The sequence below is a fragment of the Toxotes jaculatrix genome, chromosome 9 (assembly GCF_017976425.1).
Source record: "Toxotes jaculatrix isolate fToxJac2 chromosome 9, fToxJac2.pri, whole genome shotgun sequence".
Lineage (NCBI taxonomy): Eukaryota > Metazoa > Chordata > Actinopteri > Toxotidae > Toxotes > Toxotes jaculatrix.
Genome location: NC_054402.1, coordinates 19,746,843 through 19,762,978, shown reverse-complemented (window position 1 = coordinate 19,762,978; position 16,136 = coordinate 19,746,843). Strand labels below are relative to the sequence as shown.

General features: G+C 38.4%; 2 protein-coding genes and 1 pseudogene across 10 annotated transcripts; 2 read left to right on the top strand and 1 right to left on the bottom strand.

Annotated features, from left to right (window-relative positions):
• Window positions 1-877: 877 nt before the first annotated feature.
• On the bottom strand, window positions 878-4,107 carry LOC121187619. 5 transcript variants are annotated; one of them, XM_041046945.1, is made up of 11 exons: window positions 3,942-4,087; window positions 3,069-3,419; window positions 2,811-2,906; window positions 2,646-2,705; window positions 2,107-2,166; window positions 1,982-2,008; window positions 1,660-1,848; window positions 1,521-1,568; window positions 1,382-1,444; window positions 1,217-1,243; window positions 878-1,130 (listed from the first exon to the last, which is right to left on the bottom strand). In XM_041046945.1, exons 1-11 carry the CDS (start codon window positions 4,009-4,011, stop codon window positions 1,072-1,074), a joined length of 1,050 nt encoding a protein of 349 aa, XP_040902879.1. In that variant the 5' UTR covers window positions 4,012-4,087; the 3' UTR covers window positions 878-1,071. The 5 variants fall into 5 exon arrangements, with proteins under 5 accessions (XP_040902879.1, XP_040902880.1, XP_040902878.1 ...); XM_041046946.1 differs by having other exon boundaries at window positions 2,811-2,894; XM_041046944.1 differs by having other exon boundaries at window positions 1,217-1,283; window positions 2,646-2,906; window positions 3,942-4,107.
• A 1,513-nt stretch (window positions 4,108-5,620) lies between these two features.
• On the top strand, window positions 5,621-5,796 carry LOC121187900 (annotated as a pseudogene).
• Window positions 5,797-6,971: 1,175 nt separating this feature from the next.
• On the top strand, window positions 6,972-15,072 carry LOC121187696 (P2X purinoceptor 5-like). Of its 5 annotated transcripts, none has more exons than XM_041047070.1 (13): window positions 6,972-7,217; window positions 8,045-8,195; window positions 8,901-8,972; window positions 10,930-11,005; window positions 11,259-11,355; window positions 11,446-11,526; window positions 11,666-11,807; window positions 12,006-12,139; window positions 12,269-12,362; window positions 12,762-12,827; window positions 12,943-13,045; window positions 13,580-13,697; window positions 14,099-15,072. In XM_041047070.1, exons 1-13 carry the CDS (start codon window positions 7,081-7,083, stop codon window positions 14,145-14,147), a joined length of 1,320 nt encoding a protein of 439 aa, XP_040903004.1. In that variant the 5' UTR covers window positions 6,972-7,080; the 3' UTR covers window positions 14,148-15,072. The 5 variants fall into 5 exon arrangements, 4 of the variants coding, with proteins under 4 accessions (XP_040903004.1, XP_040903006.1, XP_040903007.1 ...); XM_041047072.1 differs by having other exon boundaries at window positions 6,973-7,217; window positions 12,985-13,045; XM_041047073.1 differs by having other exon boundaries at window positions 6,973-7,217; window positions 12,943-13,025; window positions 13,580-15,072.
• Window positions 15,073-16,136: the final 1,064 nt, after the last annotated feature.

Here is a 16,136-nt window from a genome sequence, read left to right as displayed (position 1 = left end):
TGTTTTCCTATCGCAATGGCTTGATAATATCCACCCTGTTCATCTGTGTGTAAATGTGAACACAAACAGGAGCACTGCAAACACAACCACTTCAAAAGCTATGTGCCATCATCAGTAAGACAAATTTTGATTGCCTGACTCACCTTGAACATAAATGGTGAAAGGAAGATCAGCAAATTGCACCTTTGCTATGTAAACAGACATGAACCCATCATGGCAAAACAACATATTATTATTCATTGCATTATAAGCTGTTGCTTGATATTGTTTTGAAGCCTTGTGGGTTTCACATTTCAGAAGAAGCAGTGATAAAGAAATTAATGTCACCCAAATTAAGTCTGTGCTGTAGGTCTCCATCTTTGGTTGCTGAGACTCAGCGTAACAAGTGGTGCAGCTGGTTTTCATTTGGCTTAATTGGCACAACTCCCATGAGAGTAAAAGCAGCTCAAAATCTCATAGTGACAAACAGCCACTGAGTGTTGGTACTGTCGCATCACAGCGTGAGGGCCCTGCTTTTAAATCACATGGTTTCCAGGCTGTATCTGCAGTTTGCATCTATGGGTTTTCTTCGCGGTTAAAAGTCATAAACATGAAACCAAAAACATCAAATGGTCTCTAGGTGTGAATGCAGTTTAGTTTTAATTTCTGATCAGTTCAGAAATGCACAAAAGTCTCATATTTGATTTGTAAGTCAAACTTTTAATGACGTCAAAACAATTCATTTACAAGTACTGATTTTCAATGCATTAAACACACCTCACACACACACTTTAGTCTCATTGAACACACACGCAGACATGCTTGCACACCCTCCATATATATATATATATATATATATATATATATATATATATATATATATATATATATATATATATATATATATATATCCACTACAATGAGCTTCATAACTGATAGGTTTTTTATTGTGAAACATGCAACAAATCTGTTGAGTTTTTTGTATGTGATAATCTATATTTCATGAACTTTACCAAAGACCACACATTAAGCAGGAAAATGATTAATCACAGTCATTGTGAAGGGATGTTGATAGTGAAAACTCTTTGTTCTCTACCAATAGTTGAGCTGGTCGGTGCCTCTGTTGTAAATTGGGTTTTTGTATTCTTCATCTGAGAGGAAAAACATCAGAGGAGAGCGGCTCAGTGCACAGTATCATTTCATCCCAAATATGCCCAGAGGTGAAGTCAACACTCACTTTGTTTGGCTTTCTTCTTCCTTAAACCTGTTGCAAAACAGAACGCAACACAACACAACACAGCACACTGAATAAAGATATTTTATTAAAGTAGGATATTTATTTATTCCCACCAGCAGATAAATTGTTCTGATGGATGATGCAAGACAAATAAAATCTTAATACCTCTGGGATGACGCTCCGCCTGAGCTGACACAGCTTGTTGCTGGCTGAGTTCACGCTGGTTAGCTGTGTAATAAAACGAATAAGTGAAATTCCTGACAGTACTGGAATGATGTAATATGATATAAGATAACTGTTTTACCATAATAATGTCGACTGAAACTTGCTTGTCGTAATCTGTTGAAGAGTTCTGTAGAGGTACGGGAAGACTGAATTACTCCAGTTTGATTTAAGTGTCACCAGTGGTACAAGCTGCGGTAATTACGTTGATTATTATGTACCTCTGTGGAATCTCTGTGCTCTTGTCTGACTTTCCGCCCTTTCAAGGTTAAATTGGTTGAAGTTTGGAAAATTCTCACAGGTGCTTTGAGAGGCCTGAGTCCTGTTCAGATGGTGAGGAACTCCTGGCAGACTACAAGGGTTTCTGGTGGGGTCACTCTGCTGTTTGGCAGGGCCTTGGTCATCATTCTCTAATATTAAAAAAAAAAGATTATTTTAAAAAATATTAACACAGACATTATTGATGTTTCAGGTGGGATAGAATTGACTTGAACTTCTTAACAAGATGAATCAATAGATGAAAGAAGAGCCGTGTGTACGCACCGTAAACAAGATTATAGTTGTCTATTCCTGCAGGAAAAAGAAACACATTGTGGATAGTGCATCACATGTACAACATATAGTATAGTATAAAGCTGAGTGAATGAGTGTATGTGTAAATAGATTACCTCCGTCCTGTTCGTGTACTGGCACAATGCCTGTTTCCACAGTTGGAGCATGGACGCCTTCTGTGGGACATTATGCAGCAGTGTGAATGACACTTAAAAGTATTAGTATTTGCTTTCTTGCTGAGAGTTAGAGAACATTACTGACACCACTGTCATGTCTGTACGCTAAATATACGCGACGTGGACACAGGGGCAGACAGCTAGTCTGGCTCTGTCTAAAGGTAAACAAATCTGCCTAGCAGCACCTCTAAACTTCACAAATTAACAAGTTATATTTTGGTTTCTGAAATGACTGTATGTATATGTAAATTTTTATTGCTCTGTGAATGCTACAATGTCAGTCTACGGGCTAATAAATATCATATGAATGATAAATCATCTAGACATGCCACTTAACCAGAAAGGCAGGGTTTGACCTTAATAGTGAACGATCCTTCACAAAACCAGTGAACAATCTACCCAATATTTTTGTTCTCTAATGTAAAAAAAAATTAAGCATCTAATGTAAATAATTAATTATTAAAAAAATGATTGCTTACCATTAATAACCACACTGACAGGACAGCTGGTATTGTTCTTTGTTCTGATAGTATAGAGCACTGAAATGAAAACCGATTCATTCATCCATCCAGCACAGCAACAACACCTTTGTTCTAACAACTTGCAGTGATAGCCTGACAATGTGTGACTGGGCAGATACTCACAGTAGCTGCAGACAATCAGCAGGACGGGAGCAGCAACACCAACACAGATGTAAATCAGTAGCCACATGTCTTCTCTTAGTGTATCTGCATGGTATACTGTGGTTTTACAAAGATATATTTGACAGGAAATTCTAGCTCATTTACTTGTCTGCTTGTGAGGTCTGTGACCATGGAAAGGAAGAGGCTGTATCTCACTCACAGGTCCACTCAGACTTGAGAAAATATCACCTTTAAACCTTCAAACAAAAATCCACTTACCCGTTGCAGAAACCAACTCCACTTGAAGACAGTCTTTTTCATCCATACAGCGATAGCACCCCAGGTCTGAGTCCTCAAGTTCATCAATTCTGATGGAATAATTTCCTTTTGAGCCCTGGTTTGGAAAAGCTTTCACCCGGCCCCTTCTGGGGTGCAGGAACTCAATACGTCCTCCAGATGTAAGATTGACCAGGTCCACTCCAGAAGCGTGAGTCCATGAGACCCAGTTCTTGCCATTGTTTCTAAAGTTGCATGGGAGAAGCACAGACGAGCCAAGTGGAGCGCTGAGCTTGTGCTCTTTCGGACAAAAACCCAGATACTGCTCGCAAGAATTATTATAGTGCTGCAAGTCTTAATGGGAAGAGAGAAACACAAGAACAAAACTCTAATTTTAACCCTAGATATTCAAAATACTTGCCTGGACACCTTCACGTTAACTGTCAGCGTTGACAATAAATTTATTTAATGTAACTGGATAACGATGATAGAGGTCAGGTAAACAGAAAATATGAAAATTATACCCATGTATGACTTTATTAAGCTATCATCTGGATTACAAACAATGTGCATTAAAGTGAAAAAAAAATTAAATGAAACAAATTGAAAAGCATTTATATATATTTACATACATTTATGTAGTGAAAGCTTTCGTAATCTGTTGACAAGTATGCGTTAGTGTTAGATTTAAATATATTTAATGTTGTATGTGTACAGTATATATAAATGTATATATAAATGTATATATGCAAATCTAACATCACAGTATACACATACTTACATTACATACATATACATTAGTGAAAGAGGCATTTTATTAATTAAATGTCTTTATATACATAATATCTCATTGTCTAATTTCACAAAATGACTTACCATTTGAAGACACACACGTGAAGCACACGGCTAAAGAGAAAATCCACTTGTCTGCATTCATTTTCAGCATCTCGTACAGAGTGAACAGCAAGGCGACAGTGCTGTTTGTCAAACCCTCTAAGCATCATGGGACAAAATGGCAAGACCATCACAGTTCATTGAGTTATTTATAGAAATGCTCTGCTGCTGTTTCACTTTCACAAGAACGACCAAATGATTGACACTCATTTTTTTCCCAAACTGTCTGGTGACAACTTCAAAATCAGATCTGTAAATAATTATATTTTATACAGTGAACACGTAGATCAGGGCTATGAAAGGTCTAAAGTCATGTCGCCTCCAGACCACTTCCTGTTGAAACGGGTGGTGCTTCTGAAAAGCCACCACACAGATAAAGGTACATGGAAAGGCTAAATTTAAAGCTGAAGAAGTACATTTCAAAAGCCCCAATTTTATGTTAGGAGGACATCAGATCTGAGCTTTGTTTGGCAGTGGAAAATTGCCCCAGTTTACTGTGCTTCCCAAAAAGTTGGTGACACAGTTTCAGCTTAAAAATGATTACTTTATTTTCAGTTTATCATACACAGATAAACAAACACAAGTTTTTCCACTGTATGTCACTGCACTGTGGGAGGACCGGGGTAAAGCCCACGCTGACAGGAGAGACAGGGAGACTACGCAAACTCAAATCATAAATATAAAGCCAGTGAAAATGATCTCTATCTGCAGAAAATGATTGTGAATACATGAGGCAGTGTAACTTCCGTGAGGACATTATAGGAAGCGATAGTTTTATGTCTGTCATAATGGTATCTGCTACTCTGCAGATACATTCTTGTGTACACAGTAACTCAAAAAATACAAAATGGAAACTTTATACTTACACCACAGGTGCCATATATGGAGTAAATGATTTGAAGCATCTTTCTGCATAAGTTCACATATAAATGCAGGAACACTGATTTCCTAGAAATTCTTGTAACAACTTAACACGTAAAGCTAACAAATTAAAATAGATTTTGAACACAATAACTAAAGAGTAATACATACTAGAAAGGTTTTTTTGGGGTTTCTTCTTTGGGTTGGTTCTGTAGCTCCTGGGTTAGACTTGGTATTCATGTTACTTTTGTTTTTGGTTCTTGACATTATTCAGTATTTCTGGTTCCAGTTGGATATCCTGCCCCTGTGTAGTTGTTTTTGGTTGTTGATACTACTTCTTGCTTTATTTTGAAACCCTGACCCTCGTGTATCTGTCTGCAGTCTACTTCCTGTCTTTGTCCCATTTCCCTCCTTTGTTATTGTCTGCCCTGCCCTGACTGGATTCACCTATTGCCTGTTACCCCTGAGTATATAAGTCTTGTTGTTCCCTTGTCAGGGAACAGTTAGCTGCCTTCCCCAGTAAGGACTTTTGAGTTTTGTGAGTTTGCTTTTCTGAGTTTTTACTCCCTCATGGATGATTTTTAGTTTCTTAAGTTTTGTTTCCTAGCCCTGAACTCATTCCAATGATTTTGTGTTTAAATAAAAGGACTTTTATTCACTCATCCGTCTGTCTTGGGGTTTCTGCATTTGGGTCCTCTCACCCTTGGTGTTCTTGGCCACAGCAGTGACTATAACAGCTCTCTCAGTGAGAGGGACTGTGTGGAGAATGAGATTGTTATCGCTGAAACATTCAAGGCATTGCTACTTTGCCTTTTGTTTACAATCAAGTGTAGTATCTGTTCTTATCAGTTTAATAGATACATCCCCGACATAGGAACCATTTATTAAACTGACTTTTAGGGCAGTGAAATCGAATAGGGTCTTGCTCCATGCATCTACCTGGTATTGCTGTACTTCCCAGAATGGTGCACGAGTGATGGCAAGTAAGGTGCAACCACCCTCAGAGTCAGCCAATCAACATTTAGTGTAGGGTGGGGTGATGACAAGAGGGCAGCAACAGTTGACCCGGTGAAGGGGTGGTCGTGGTAGTCCTGGTGACAAGAACAAAGCAACTAGGACAGGCAGTACGAATTTGGAAAAAACAATAAAAAGAAAGTCTCTCGAGTGTGACTCGGTTCCCTGCATTTGTACCAAAGATTGGATCGTTTATCAACGCAACATCACTACACTGCAACCCCTCTAACTGCTGAATATTACAAACTCTTCAGTTCCCTTTACATTTACAAATACATTCACAATGAAGCTCTGATTAAATAGAAATATGCATGCTCCTAAGAGCCCATTTCCAGTGCTATTTCATTCTTAATTATTTGATGTTGCGGTTCTAAGTAACCTCAACCGCCTGCTTAATGCAGCTGTGTTAATGTGGCATTATATGTTATAATATTCTGAAAGGCAATTTGCATTTCAAATACTTTTACAATTTGTTGATGCTACTTTTGTACTTCTGAGTGTCATGTGGGACTTTTACCTCTGGAGTATTTCAGAACTTTTACAGTCTGGTGGTGTTGCAGCTTTTATAAGTTTAAGTCTTTGTACTTCTTTCACCACTCAAGCCTGCACCTCTGACGTTTTGTCAGTGTCACTAAGCTGATATTAGTGACTTTTAGTGAAATATCTGGACAATTAGCCTACCGGATGGATTGCCTTTAAGTCTGGTGGAAATATAAGCATAGAGCTCCAAAGATGAATTCTACTGACTTTGGTGATACCTGATACTGACTTTTCCTCTAGCGACACCATAAGGTCCATATTTGTAACTATTGCCATAAAGTTTTCTACAAGCAGTCATATCCCTCAGGATGACTAGTAAATGAATTTAGCGCCATATCATCACTGATATAGGACCAAATACCTGCGGGGGACAGTCTGCGTGTCTTTGTACGTTTAGTCCTTATTTAAATAGCCATATAATCGTTTTTCCTTCCCATCACCTCAAATTAGCGTCTTCAGACCAGACACTTGTATACAAGAGAACCGGATGTCACAGAAATGTCCTAATTGTCAATACGGCCGGTATTGTTATTTTTGAAAGGTTGTGTGGAGGTGTTAAGGAGTGGTCGCTGCAGGTGGAGGGTGAGAGTGGGTGCGGTAGTGTGTTCGCTGTCTGTGAGCGGCGGTATTGAAAGTGAACTGAGTGTATGGGTGGACCGCTGCAGCTCTCGGTACTCACTGACACGCAGCTGCAGAGAGCTGCAGGATGGCTGGGAGCTTCTTCGCAGAGTGTTTTTCCTCATTATTCGACTATAAAACGCAAAAATACTATGTCACCAAAAACAGGAAAGTTGGGGTCTTGTACAGAGTTATTCAGTTATCTATCATCGGTTACCTTATTGGGTAAGTAAATGATTTTATTTACTTTTACGAAGAGGGAATGCCTCCTTCCATGTGATACAAACTGTTATAAATTATTGAAGGAACAGTGAATTATAACTAGAAACTTAATGTGGAAATTTACATCTGTGAGCAGTTTATGTTGAAACTAATCGGACTGTGGGTTTTATAGCCAATTATAAAAAAATAAACGAACTATAGGCTAATTAATAATTGTATAATATACTACATCTACATTGTTCAGTGTACATGCTGAGCATGAGGTTGTTTTCACGTCTTGATAAAGTGAACGGGTAATAGTCAGTGCTATAGTAAGTATAGGACAGGACCAGCGTGTCACTGATAGCACACGCTTAGCAAAATCCATAAATAAAAAATCTACAGCAGGCCTGATATAATCAGCAGGCCTGATATAATCAGGCCTGCTGTAGAAAGTAAATTGAACTTCAGTTACAAAGTGACTTAATGACAAGAGAACAGGCATAAAATACAGACAATATAAGGGTAAAAAAAAAAAACCCAAGTAATTACATAAACAAATACAAGTCTTATAGTACAGTGTTTCTATAACACTGTATATTTTAGTCTTATACCTAGCAGTATTATGGCAATACTTTTAATTCCATGTAAGAGTATTACGTGAATATGATGATACCACAGAATCCCTGAAGTGTATTTCCTGAGTACCACAAAAAACAAAAATCAAAACAGAAACAATCAAAGAATAAGAACAACACTGTTTACTTAAGCAATGTAATATTTCCATCACGTTGGTTGTTTTTTTTTTTTTTTGGTGCACAGGGCCATGATCTTTTCACTCTTACCCACAGGTGGGTTTTCTTAAGCAAGAAAGGTTACCAGGAAACGGATGAGTCCATACAGAGCACTGTCTTAACTAAACTGAAGGGAGTCTCTGTGACCAACACCACTGAGTCTGGTCTGCTGGTGTGGGGACCAGAGGACTATGTCATCCCACCACAGGTGAAAACACTTAGACCACAGCACCTGTATGTACAGACCATCAGGACAGTACTGTCCACTTCAGAGGTTTCATCTTTAGCAAGCAGCGTAGTTTGGAACAAGAGCAAAGACTTGGTAAAGGCATGCACGTACTGGTGGCTCCTTATGTCTGCTTGAATTCATAGGGAAAGCAGGATGTTAGCCCTGCAGCAGTAACATGAATCAGTGCAGGCTCACAACACAATTAAATGCAAAGAGTCTGAGGTCACATCACTGTTCAGGCAGCAGGTGTGCTGAGGATCCAAATACAGTCTCTCAGGCAGGCCTGGCTGAGTTAAAGGAATAGTTTGACATATTGGGAAATACACTTATTCACTTTCTGGATGAGAAGATTGACACCACTCTCATATCTGCAGGGTAAATATGAGGCAACTGCCTGCAGTCAGCTTAGCTAAAGATGACATTACCACTTGTAAAGCCTTAACTTTTTATACTAAAAATGTTTTGTATAGATTAAACAAACCAGACATAACATGTTAGTGAGTTTAAGAGGTATAGGATTTTTGTTACCACCTGCCACAGCCACATTTAGATAACAGTGGGTATTACACACATGGAGATAGAGAGTCAAAGGCTGAGGAGGGAAAAGGGAGGCAGCACTGGGGTCATCATGACATGATGTCCATATAAAGACCAACTTACAGTGTGTGTTTCCTCTGCATATAGGGTGAAGCTGTTCTGTTCATTGTGACCAATTTCTTAGAGACGCCAAACCAGAAGCTGAAATACTGTGCAGAGGTAAGAACATTTTGTCGAAATGTAAATCACTGACTGTGTGGTAGACCACAGTGGTACTTTCAGTGACCGTGGTAGGAGCAGTAAGAATGAATTATATTTTATTCTGTTTTAATTCCATTATTTTCATGTTTGATCACATAATGCTAGTAGTGATAGATAAAGTAGATAAAGTTACTGTGCAACACGGTACAGAACTTTACTAATAACTTTGCAGTAGTCGCATTATCTTTTCCTCACCAAGTCACAGTTGGCTGTCAAGTGAGCATTTTGTTTGTTATTGTTTATTTGTGAAATCCTGAAAGATAAACATGTAAACAAGTTTCCATGCACAGCTGCAGCGTGAGTGTGTGTCAGTCAAACTGACTGGTATTGATGTACAGTATTCTTCTTTATGACATGGAGAGGAGAGAATTTTGTTGTCAGGTGCACTGTTATCATGACCGGCCCAAAAAGACTTTTTCCCCACACATAATACATAACACAATAAAACAACCATACACAGACCATCACTCCCTGTTTTATTATTAGTATGGTTGTTTAGGGAATTAACTTTGTTTGCAAATAAGAGTTTCCATTTTCTGTGTTGTTGATGCTGTTGTTGTTTCCCCTTACTTTCACTTATTCTTGCCATTGCCTCTGCAATTGCCTGTATAATGATTGCCACAACAGTCAGCAGGATGCACCTTGTTAAATTTTGAGACAAACACATTTTGTGTGACATGAGGATACCAGTGAGTTTCTGTTAGGAGTATTTGGCACCTGAAGGCAGGATGTGGTTTGAAGACACTCTGTTCACTCTGCTGAACTCTGCTTGCCTCACAGTTTCTGTCCAACTGACTGTATTTATTGGAAGGTTGCTTTATTTACTCTCCACTGTTTGACGTCTGATCCTCTGGAAACTATTCCAGCTAGCCATGTCTCAAAGACACAGTGAGCCATGTATGACTGAGGTCAGGAAAGAGCTGTTTTGTGATAGTGTTGAAAAAAAAACATAAATAAACTGAAACAATTCCATTCTCATCTGATATTTTGTCATCTTGGTGAACTGTAGAGACAAGCATGTCTCCGGAAATCAGCGCAACTATTAAAATCAGTGACATCTTTTCAGCTAGTTGGTAGTTACATTTTCTCTATGTGCATTTTGAGTATTGTCCTCAATAAGCAGAGAAACAGGCAGTAATATGGACTCTGGCTGATCTGTAGTCCCTCTGTTGATTTTAGGAGTGGTGGCACAGCCAGGAGAGCACTGGTCTGCATTTTCTTCACAGTGTTAGTCATAACAAAGGACCTTTGACAAAGGATGACACCTCCTACTACTTTTGTGGGGTGTGTGTGTGTGTGTCAGTTATCCCATTCATCATTTGCCCCAGCTATATCTTTAGCAAAGGGTTTCTGGTATGTAAACTCAGCCTCTCAGGGTCTCCTGCCTCACTACACAGCAGCCAAGAAGAACATTGAGCCCGTACAAGAACTGCACAGCCATAAAACACTTCTCTTGTATATGTTTCGGACCTCACCAATTGAAGTTTCCCTGCTTCTGAAAGGCTGCAACACTTGAGTAGGAGCCACCAACTCACGCCACAAATTTTTACTTTCACATTTAAGGTGTTTCAAGAAAAACAGGAAACTCGTACCTTTAACTGAAAGTGTTCTTCACTCTTCTTTCATTTTCACGTTGAAGTGAAATGACACTGAATTTACAAGATACAAAAAATCTGGCACACTGTCTCAAAATTTTGCTTTTTCTTATCTTGGCTACAGTGGGCTTCCATAAATATGAGTCTTAGCATACTGTAGCTAAAGTCCAGGTGTTTGCATCTTACAGTGTGGCTTGTGCAACAGGTCTTAATATCACAACCTAACAGACTCTTTAAATCAAACTGGCTGCTAAAAGATCTCTGATTATCAGTTTTGGTTCAATTTTTTTCTTGAACCTCTGATGTTTTTTTGTGCCCAGAGCCCCAAAGTACTGGATGGCCGCTGTCGAAACGACAGCGACTGTAAGGAGGGAAAGATGGTAGTGGCTGGCCACGGTAAGAAATAAACATCACTGGTCAAGTTTTTCTTTCGACTTAGATCCATTCTGAAAGATAATTCAGGTCTAAATTGAACAAATTCTATTTTGGTGTTTCAGTATCTCTGTATGTGTTTCCGTCTGTTAAATGTAACTGAAACAGTATCTCACAGTATCTATATCTTTTCAGGAGAAACTCAAATGTCACGTGTCTTTTCACATGTGATGAGGTGAATGACTTCAGGCTGTTTTATTCTGCTGTTTTTCATAAGGAATTATGAGTGGCCGCTGCTTAAAAGAAGACGGCAACTTAACTGGTACCTGTGAAATCTACGGCTGGTGTCCCGTTGAAAGAATATTCAAACCGCAGTAAGGAGCAATGCAGTCACGTGAACACTCTTTCAGACATGTAGTCCTTTTGCAAACATGTTAAATTGTTTTTTTTTTCTTTTTTTACAGAGGGCCTATGCTGACTAATGCTGAAAACTTCACCATTTACATCAAGAATTTTGTCCAGTTTCCCAAATTCAAATTTTCAAAGTAAGTCCTCTCCTTCAGTGCTCAGCATTCACCATAACGTCTCCGTGTGTCGCTTGCTTAACTGCAACCAGGAGCTGTGTACAGCGAGCAGTGCACACTCATATACACTCTGTGCTGTTGTGTGTTTCTCAACCCTGAGGTCCAATGTTCTTGAAACAACCAATAAATCCTATTTGAAGAGATGCCGATATGATGAGAAGCGCCACCCGTACTGCCCCATCTTTCGCCTGGGAAACATCGCCCAGCGAGCTGGACACAACTTCCTGAACATGGCCACGTTTGTTAGTATTATACTTTTCAACTGCATATGGTCAAAAGTTAGTGAATGTTACATAACCTAAACCTTAAAGTTTATCTTTGACTAATTAACAAAACAAAAACAAAACAGTTTTTATAGAGATGTGCACACAGGGGTGCCAGACATGACTGAAACAAAAAAAACACTGAGGATATGTTCACATTTGTGTTCTGCTTCCTAGGGTGGCTCTATTGGGATAATGATACGTTGGGACTGTGACCTGGACAAAGGCTTCTCTAACTGCCATCCACAGTACTACTTCAGTCGCCTGGACATCAGTACCAATGAGACCATTGCAACAGGATTCAACTTCAGGTGAGATTCACTCCTTTTTTGATTTGACAAAGAGAAAAACCTTCATTGTTATAAAAAACATATACTTTTTTTGTTGTTGTTGTTTTGTATTCACATGCCTACATACTTTCTTTTTATTTTTTCCAACAGACACACTCGGTATTTTAAAAACGCTGCTGGTGAGAGCTATCGATCTCTATACAAAGTCTATGGCGTCCGATTTCACATCATGGTGTATGGAAAGGTATGGAAGATGCTTTTTGCAGGGTGAATGCATGAAATACAATCTACTATACTAATCTAAGCATTACAATGTTACATGATTTAAGCTACACACAGGTATACACAGGACAGTACCACAAAGTAACAAACTGATAAATGCATGTAGGGCCTCGGTTTATCCACAATAATAGAAATAACAGGATTAGGATATAATGTGATCTTTATATCCTTATCTTATCATTTCTTATTGTATCAGTACAGTTAATGTGACATACAGTGCCAACACTAAGGTTCTATTAAAAAATCAACATTAAATCACATATCCCTCAAAAGATAAATAAAAAAAGAAAATATAAAGAAAAACAGACAAACAAACAAACAAAAATCCCACACATTCTTATGTTTTTTATGTTGTTTACAGGCTGGGAAGTTCAGCATCGTCCCAACAGCCATCAGTGTTGGTTCAGGACTGGCTTTGATGGGTGCTGTAAGTACCAATAATTCTGTCTTCACATTTTTAGATCAACTGCCATCCCCTCTTCTGTTTTTGTATTTACTCAGTTATGACATGCCTCATCACTGCATAAAACCTCATATAACAGGGAGCTTTCTTCTGTGATCTTGTCCTTCTCTACCTAATGAAGAAGGGCAAGTTTTACCGAGAACGCAAGTATGAAGAATCCAGGTATGATAAGCAACACAGAGGTATACTGATGCAGAATTTTCTTTGTCTTTTTCTACATACTTAATCTATTTTCTGTGTAGTTTATCCAAAGCAGTAATGCTATATCCTGCATTTATTTACATTTATAAATCTACCAGATCTACTCAGTTGAGCGCCTCAGCATTTTTATCCCCTTGTCCTTGGCTGCTGGCCAATCAGAGAGCAGTGTATAGACAGATTTTTGTGAATAAAACACCCTGAAACTGTAACAGTTTGGGGAAATCATAGGAAATAATGTGCTTATGTATATGGATAAGACCGTAAGACACTCCAGTTTTAATCATGTTATAGACAAATGCATAATATAGCTGATATTATGTTGCAATTAGCTGATTCTTATGTGTAATGTAATGTAATATAGTGTAACTGCTACAAAATAGGAAAGCGATGAACCATGTTTTCTAAACACTGATTGAATTTTCTGGAGAGAAAGTTAACAAAGGAAGAATTTTAACTAATCTTAAGCTGTTCTTTGCTAGTCTTACTCTTGTATGACATTTCTTATCTACTAACAGAGTCTGATTTTTCGCAAATATTGGCCTCCACCATAGAAGTCCACAGAGGTAAAAAACCAACATCTGAAGAAAACACTGTGCAGCATAGAAAGGCTGCCATGGAGCAGGAGAATCTGACGTGAGTTTGCAACGTGCCCTTGAGTTTGTAGAGTGTCCTTTTCTGTTTTAGTGTAACAGTAAATGTAACTGCAATGCTATGTATAAAATGGTAGCATTGCAAAACTTTGGAAATGATAATTGCGATAATTATAACAATCATGAACAGATATTAATTTAACTTTACACCACCTTTAGCCGTTAAACCTGTTTTAGCAATGTTGTCTGTTTTTTTTAACTAAATGACTGTGAACTTTTATTAAAAAAAAAAGATTAACCTTTGTGTTGTACTTTTAAAACATATGGAATGCTGTCAGGAATCAAGATAGGACACAAGAGCCTTTTAGTGATCCTATGAATTTCATCACTCCTTTTCATTTGACAACAATTTCATTTCTTTCATTTCTTTCATTGCTACCTCAGATTTAAAGAAGAGTCTCCATTCAAACCTCATCCCCTCTCTTTTTACTAGGAATCAATTTCAATATTTTTTAAGGAAATACAGACTTCCCATATGGTCATCACAACATACTGCGTAAAGATCTTAATTCTGGTTTCTGATTGGACAGAAGGACATTTTTGTAAGTCACATTTAGTGCCTCACCTTAAAGAGGTGGTGTAACAGGAATGGTGACTCTGATACACTGACTGTAACAAGGTTTATACTGATGACTCTGTGTACTTTGTGACATCTTTGTTTAGAGTAGCTGTTTTCTACTCAGTGGCTCAGTCACACCGCACTGGTTTGGTTCTTTGTCTTTTTGTGGGTGAGATGAGTCATTCATGTTTGCAGAAGTTCTCATTGAACTATCACATGCCAGGATAATATTTGACCACTTTGTTTTAATGATAACGATAATGACAAACAATCTCCACACAGAAAAGTTAGCATTTTACATGCAGGATGCAAGTCTTCAAAGGTGCTATGTGTAAGTTTTCTCTGCCGCCCAGCATGGTTCCTTGCAGGGAGTTGGGTGGTGGTGGTGATAACAGTTGCTTGCCAAGAGCTTCAGCCATTGTTGCATTTACAAAACAAGAGGTTATAATGCAGCATTGCTACATCTTCACCCTCTCATGCTGGCAGACTGGACCCCACAGTGATTCACTGTCAAAAAACTTATATATAGCACCTTTAATCACTTTGCTTTCCTTAATAATTACATTTTTTCCTGCTTGTTTTGCAATGACTGATAATTCCTGTAAGTGGAATATACCTCATTTGTAAATAATGCTTCAAGTGTCAAGTTTCTGTCAATGTGTGTTGCATCATTTGTGTGATTTTGTTCTGTTTTGTCAGTTTACCAACTAAACTTTTATTTATTTATGGATACAGATGAAAATCTCTGCCTGTAACCTGAGTAAATGTGCTGATAAAGATTTGAATTTTTTTTTTTTTTTTACACCTGGCGTGTTGGAAGTCTTACTTCTTACTTCTATATACTTGTAACACCTGAAGCTGATATGTAACAAAGCACTATTTAGACTGGACTTACATGTAAAATATGTTCAAACATAATGAAGCCTCAGAGTGTCCACACATGATCACTGGAAAAACTGCTTAAAAACAACTTAAAATGAACACTAGGGGAGGCAGTTGCCAGAAACCCCAAACTCAAAATCACTGTCATAAAGTCCAGGGGCCAGCATACAAAACTCAAGCAAGTAAAAATAATCTGTGAAGGAGAAAAACAGAGACACAGACAAACTGACAAGGGGACTGGGGAGCAACAAGACAAATACACAGGGATAATAGACGACAGGTGAATACAATCAGGGCAGACAATCACAAAAAGGGAAACAAGACAAAGACATGAATTAGTCAAAGACCAGATACACCAGGACCAGGGTTGCAAAATAGGAACAGGAAATGCTCAGCAAAAAGAAAAGTACATGGCTATCAGCACAACCAGGAACCTACAGCAAAATTATACAACTGAAAATGAAACACGTGGAGTAATCTGACCTTGAACATAGAACAAGAAAGACTAACAAGACTCAAGAGACCCAAAACAAGAGTAACATAAATACAAACTAAAAAACAGGAAACTAGTAAACAAAGTCTGAGAAACCAAACAGGAGATCTCAACAGACCTAAACAAGTTTAACCAAAATCCAAAACTAATAAACAACTGCGCCCAGAGGTGGACATACCAGTGTGTCCAGACAGTGCTCCAAAACAGAGTTCAACAACCAACCAAAAGCGTCCAAAAACAGAGTTCATCAAAATCCAGTCTGCAAGGAGTTCAAAACATTCAAAACAGCCCCCTCGGAGCCTGATCATAACAGATACAGTATGATGACAAAGAGGTGGTGAGCCTCTTGATACTGTGCCAGTACCAAGTGCAACTCAGACTGTTTTATCACATACTAGGGACATCAGTGTAGGCTCACAGGAAAGTGAGATTCACCACTTGATTTCTCATGAAGAGTAACACAGATCCTAAATTACTCAAGAACCTGA

Coding starts and splice junctions, on each gene's coding strand:
- LOC121187619 (XM_041046942.1), bottom strand. CDS start 4,011: ATGCTGAAAATGAATGCAGACAAGTGGATTTTCTCTTTAGCCGTGTGC. Junction 1,849..1,981: donor CAACTATAATCTTGTTTACG/GTGCGTACACAC, acceptor TTTTAATATTAG/AGAATGATGACCAAGGCCCT. Junction 1,569..1,659: donor AGCACAGAGATTCCACAGAG/GTACATAATAAT, acceptor GTACCTCTACAG/AACTCTTCAACAGATTACGA.
- LOC121187696 (XM_041047070.1), top strand. CDS start 7,081: ATGGCTGGGAGCTTCTTCGCAGAGTGTTTTTCCTCATTATTCGACTAT. Junction 11,527..11,665: donor CCCAAATTCAAATTTTCAAA/GTAAGTCCTCTC, acceptor CTCAACCCTGAG/GTCCAATGTTCTTGAAACAA. Junction 13,698..14,098: donor ATGGAGCAGGAGAATCTGAC/GTGAGTTTGCAA, acceptor TTGCTACCTCAG/ATTTAAAGAAGAGTCTCCAT.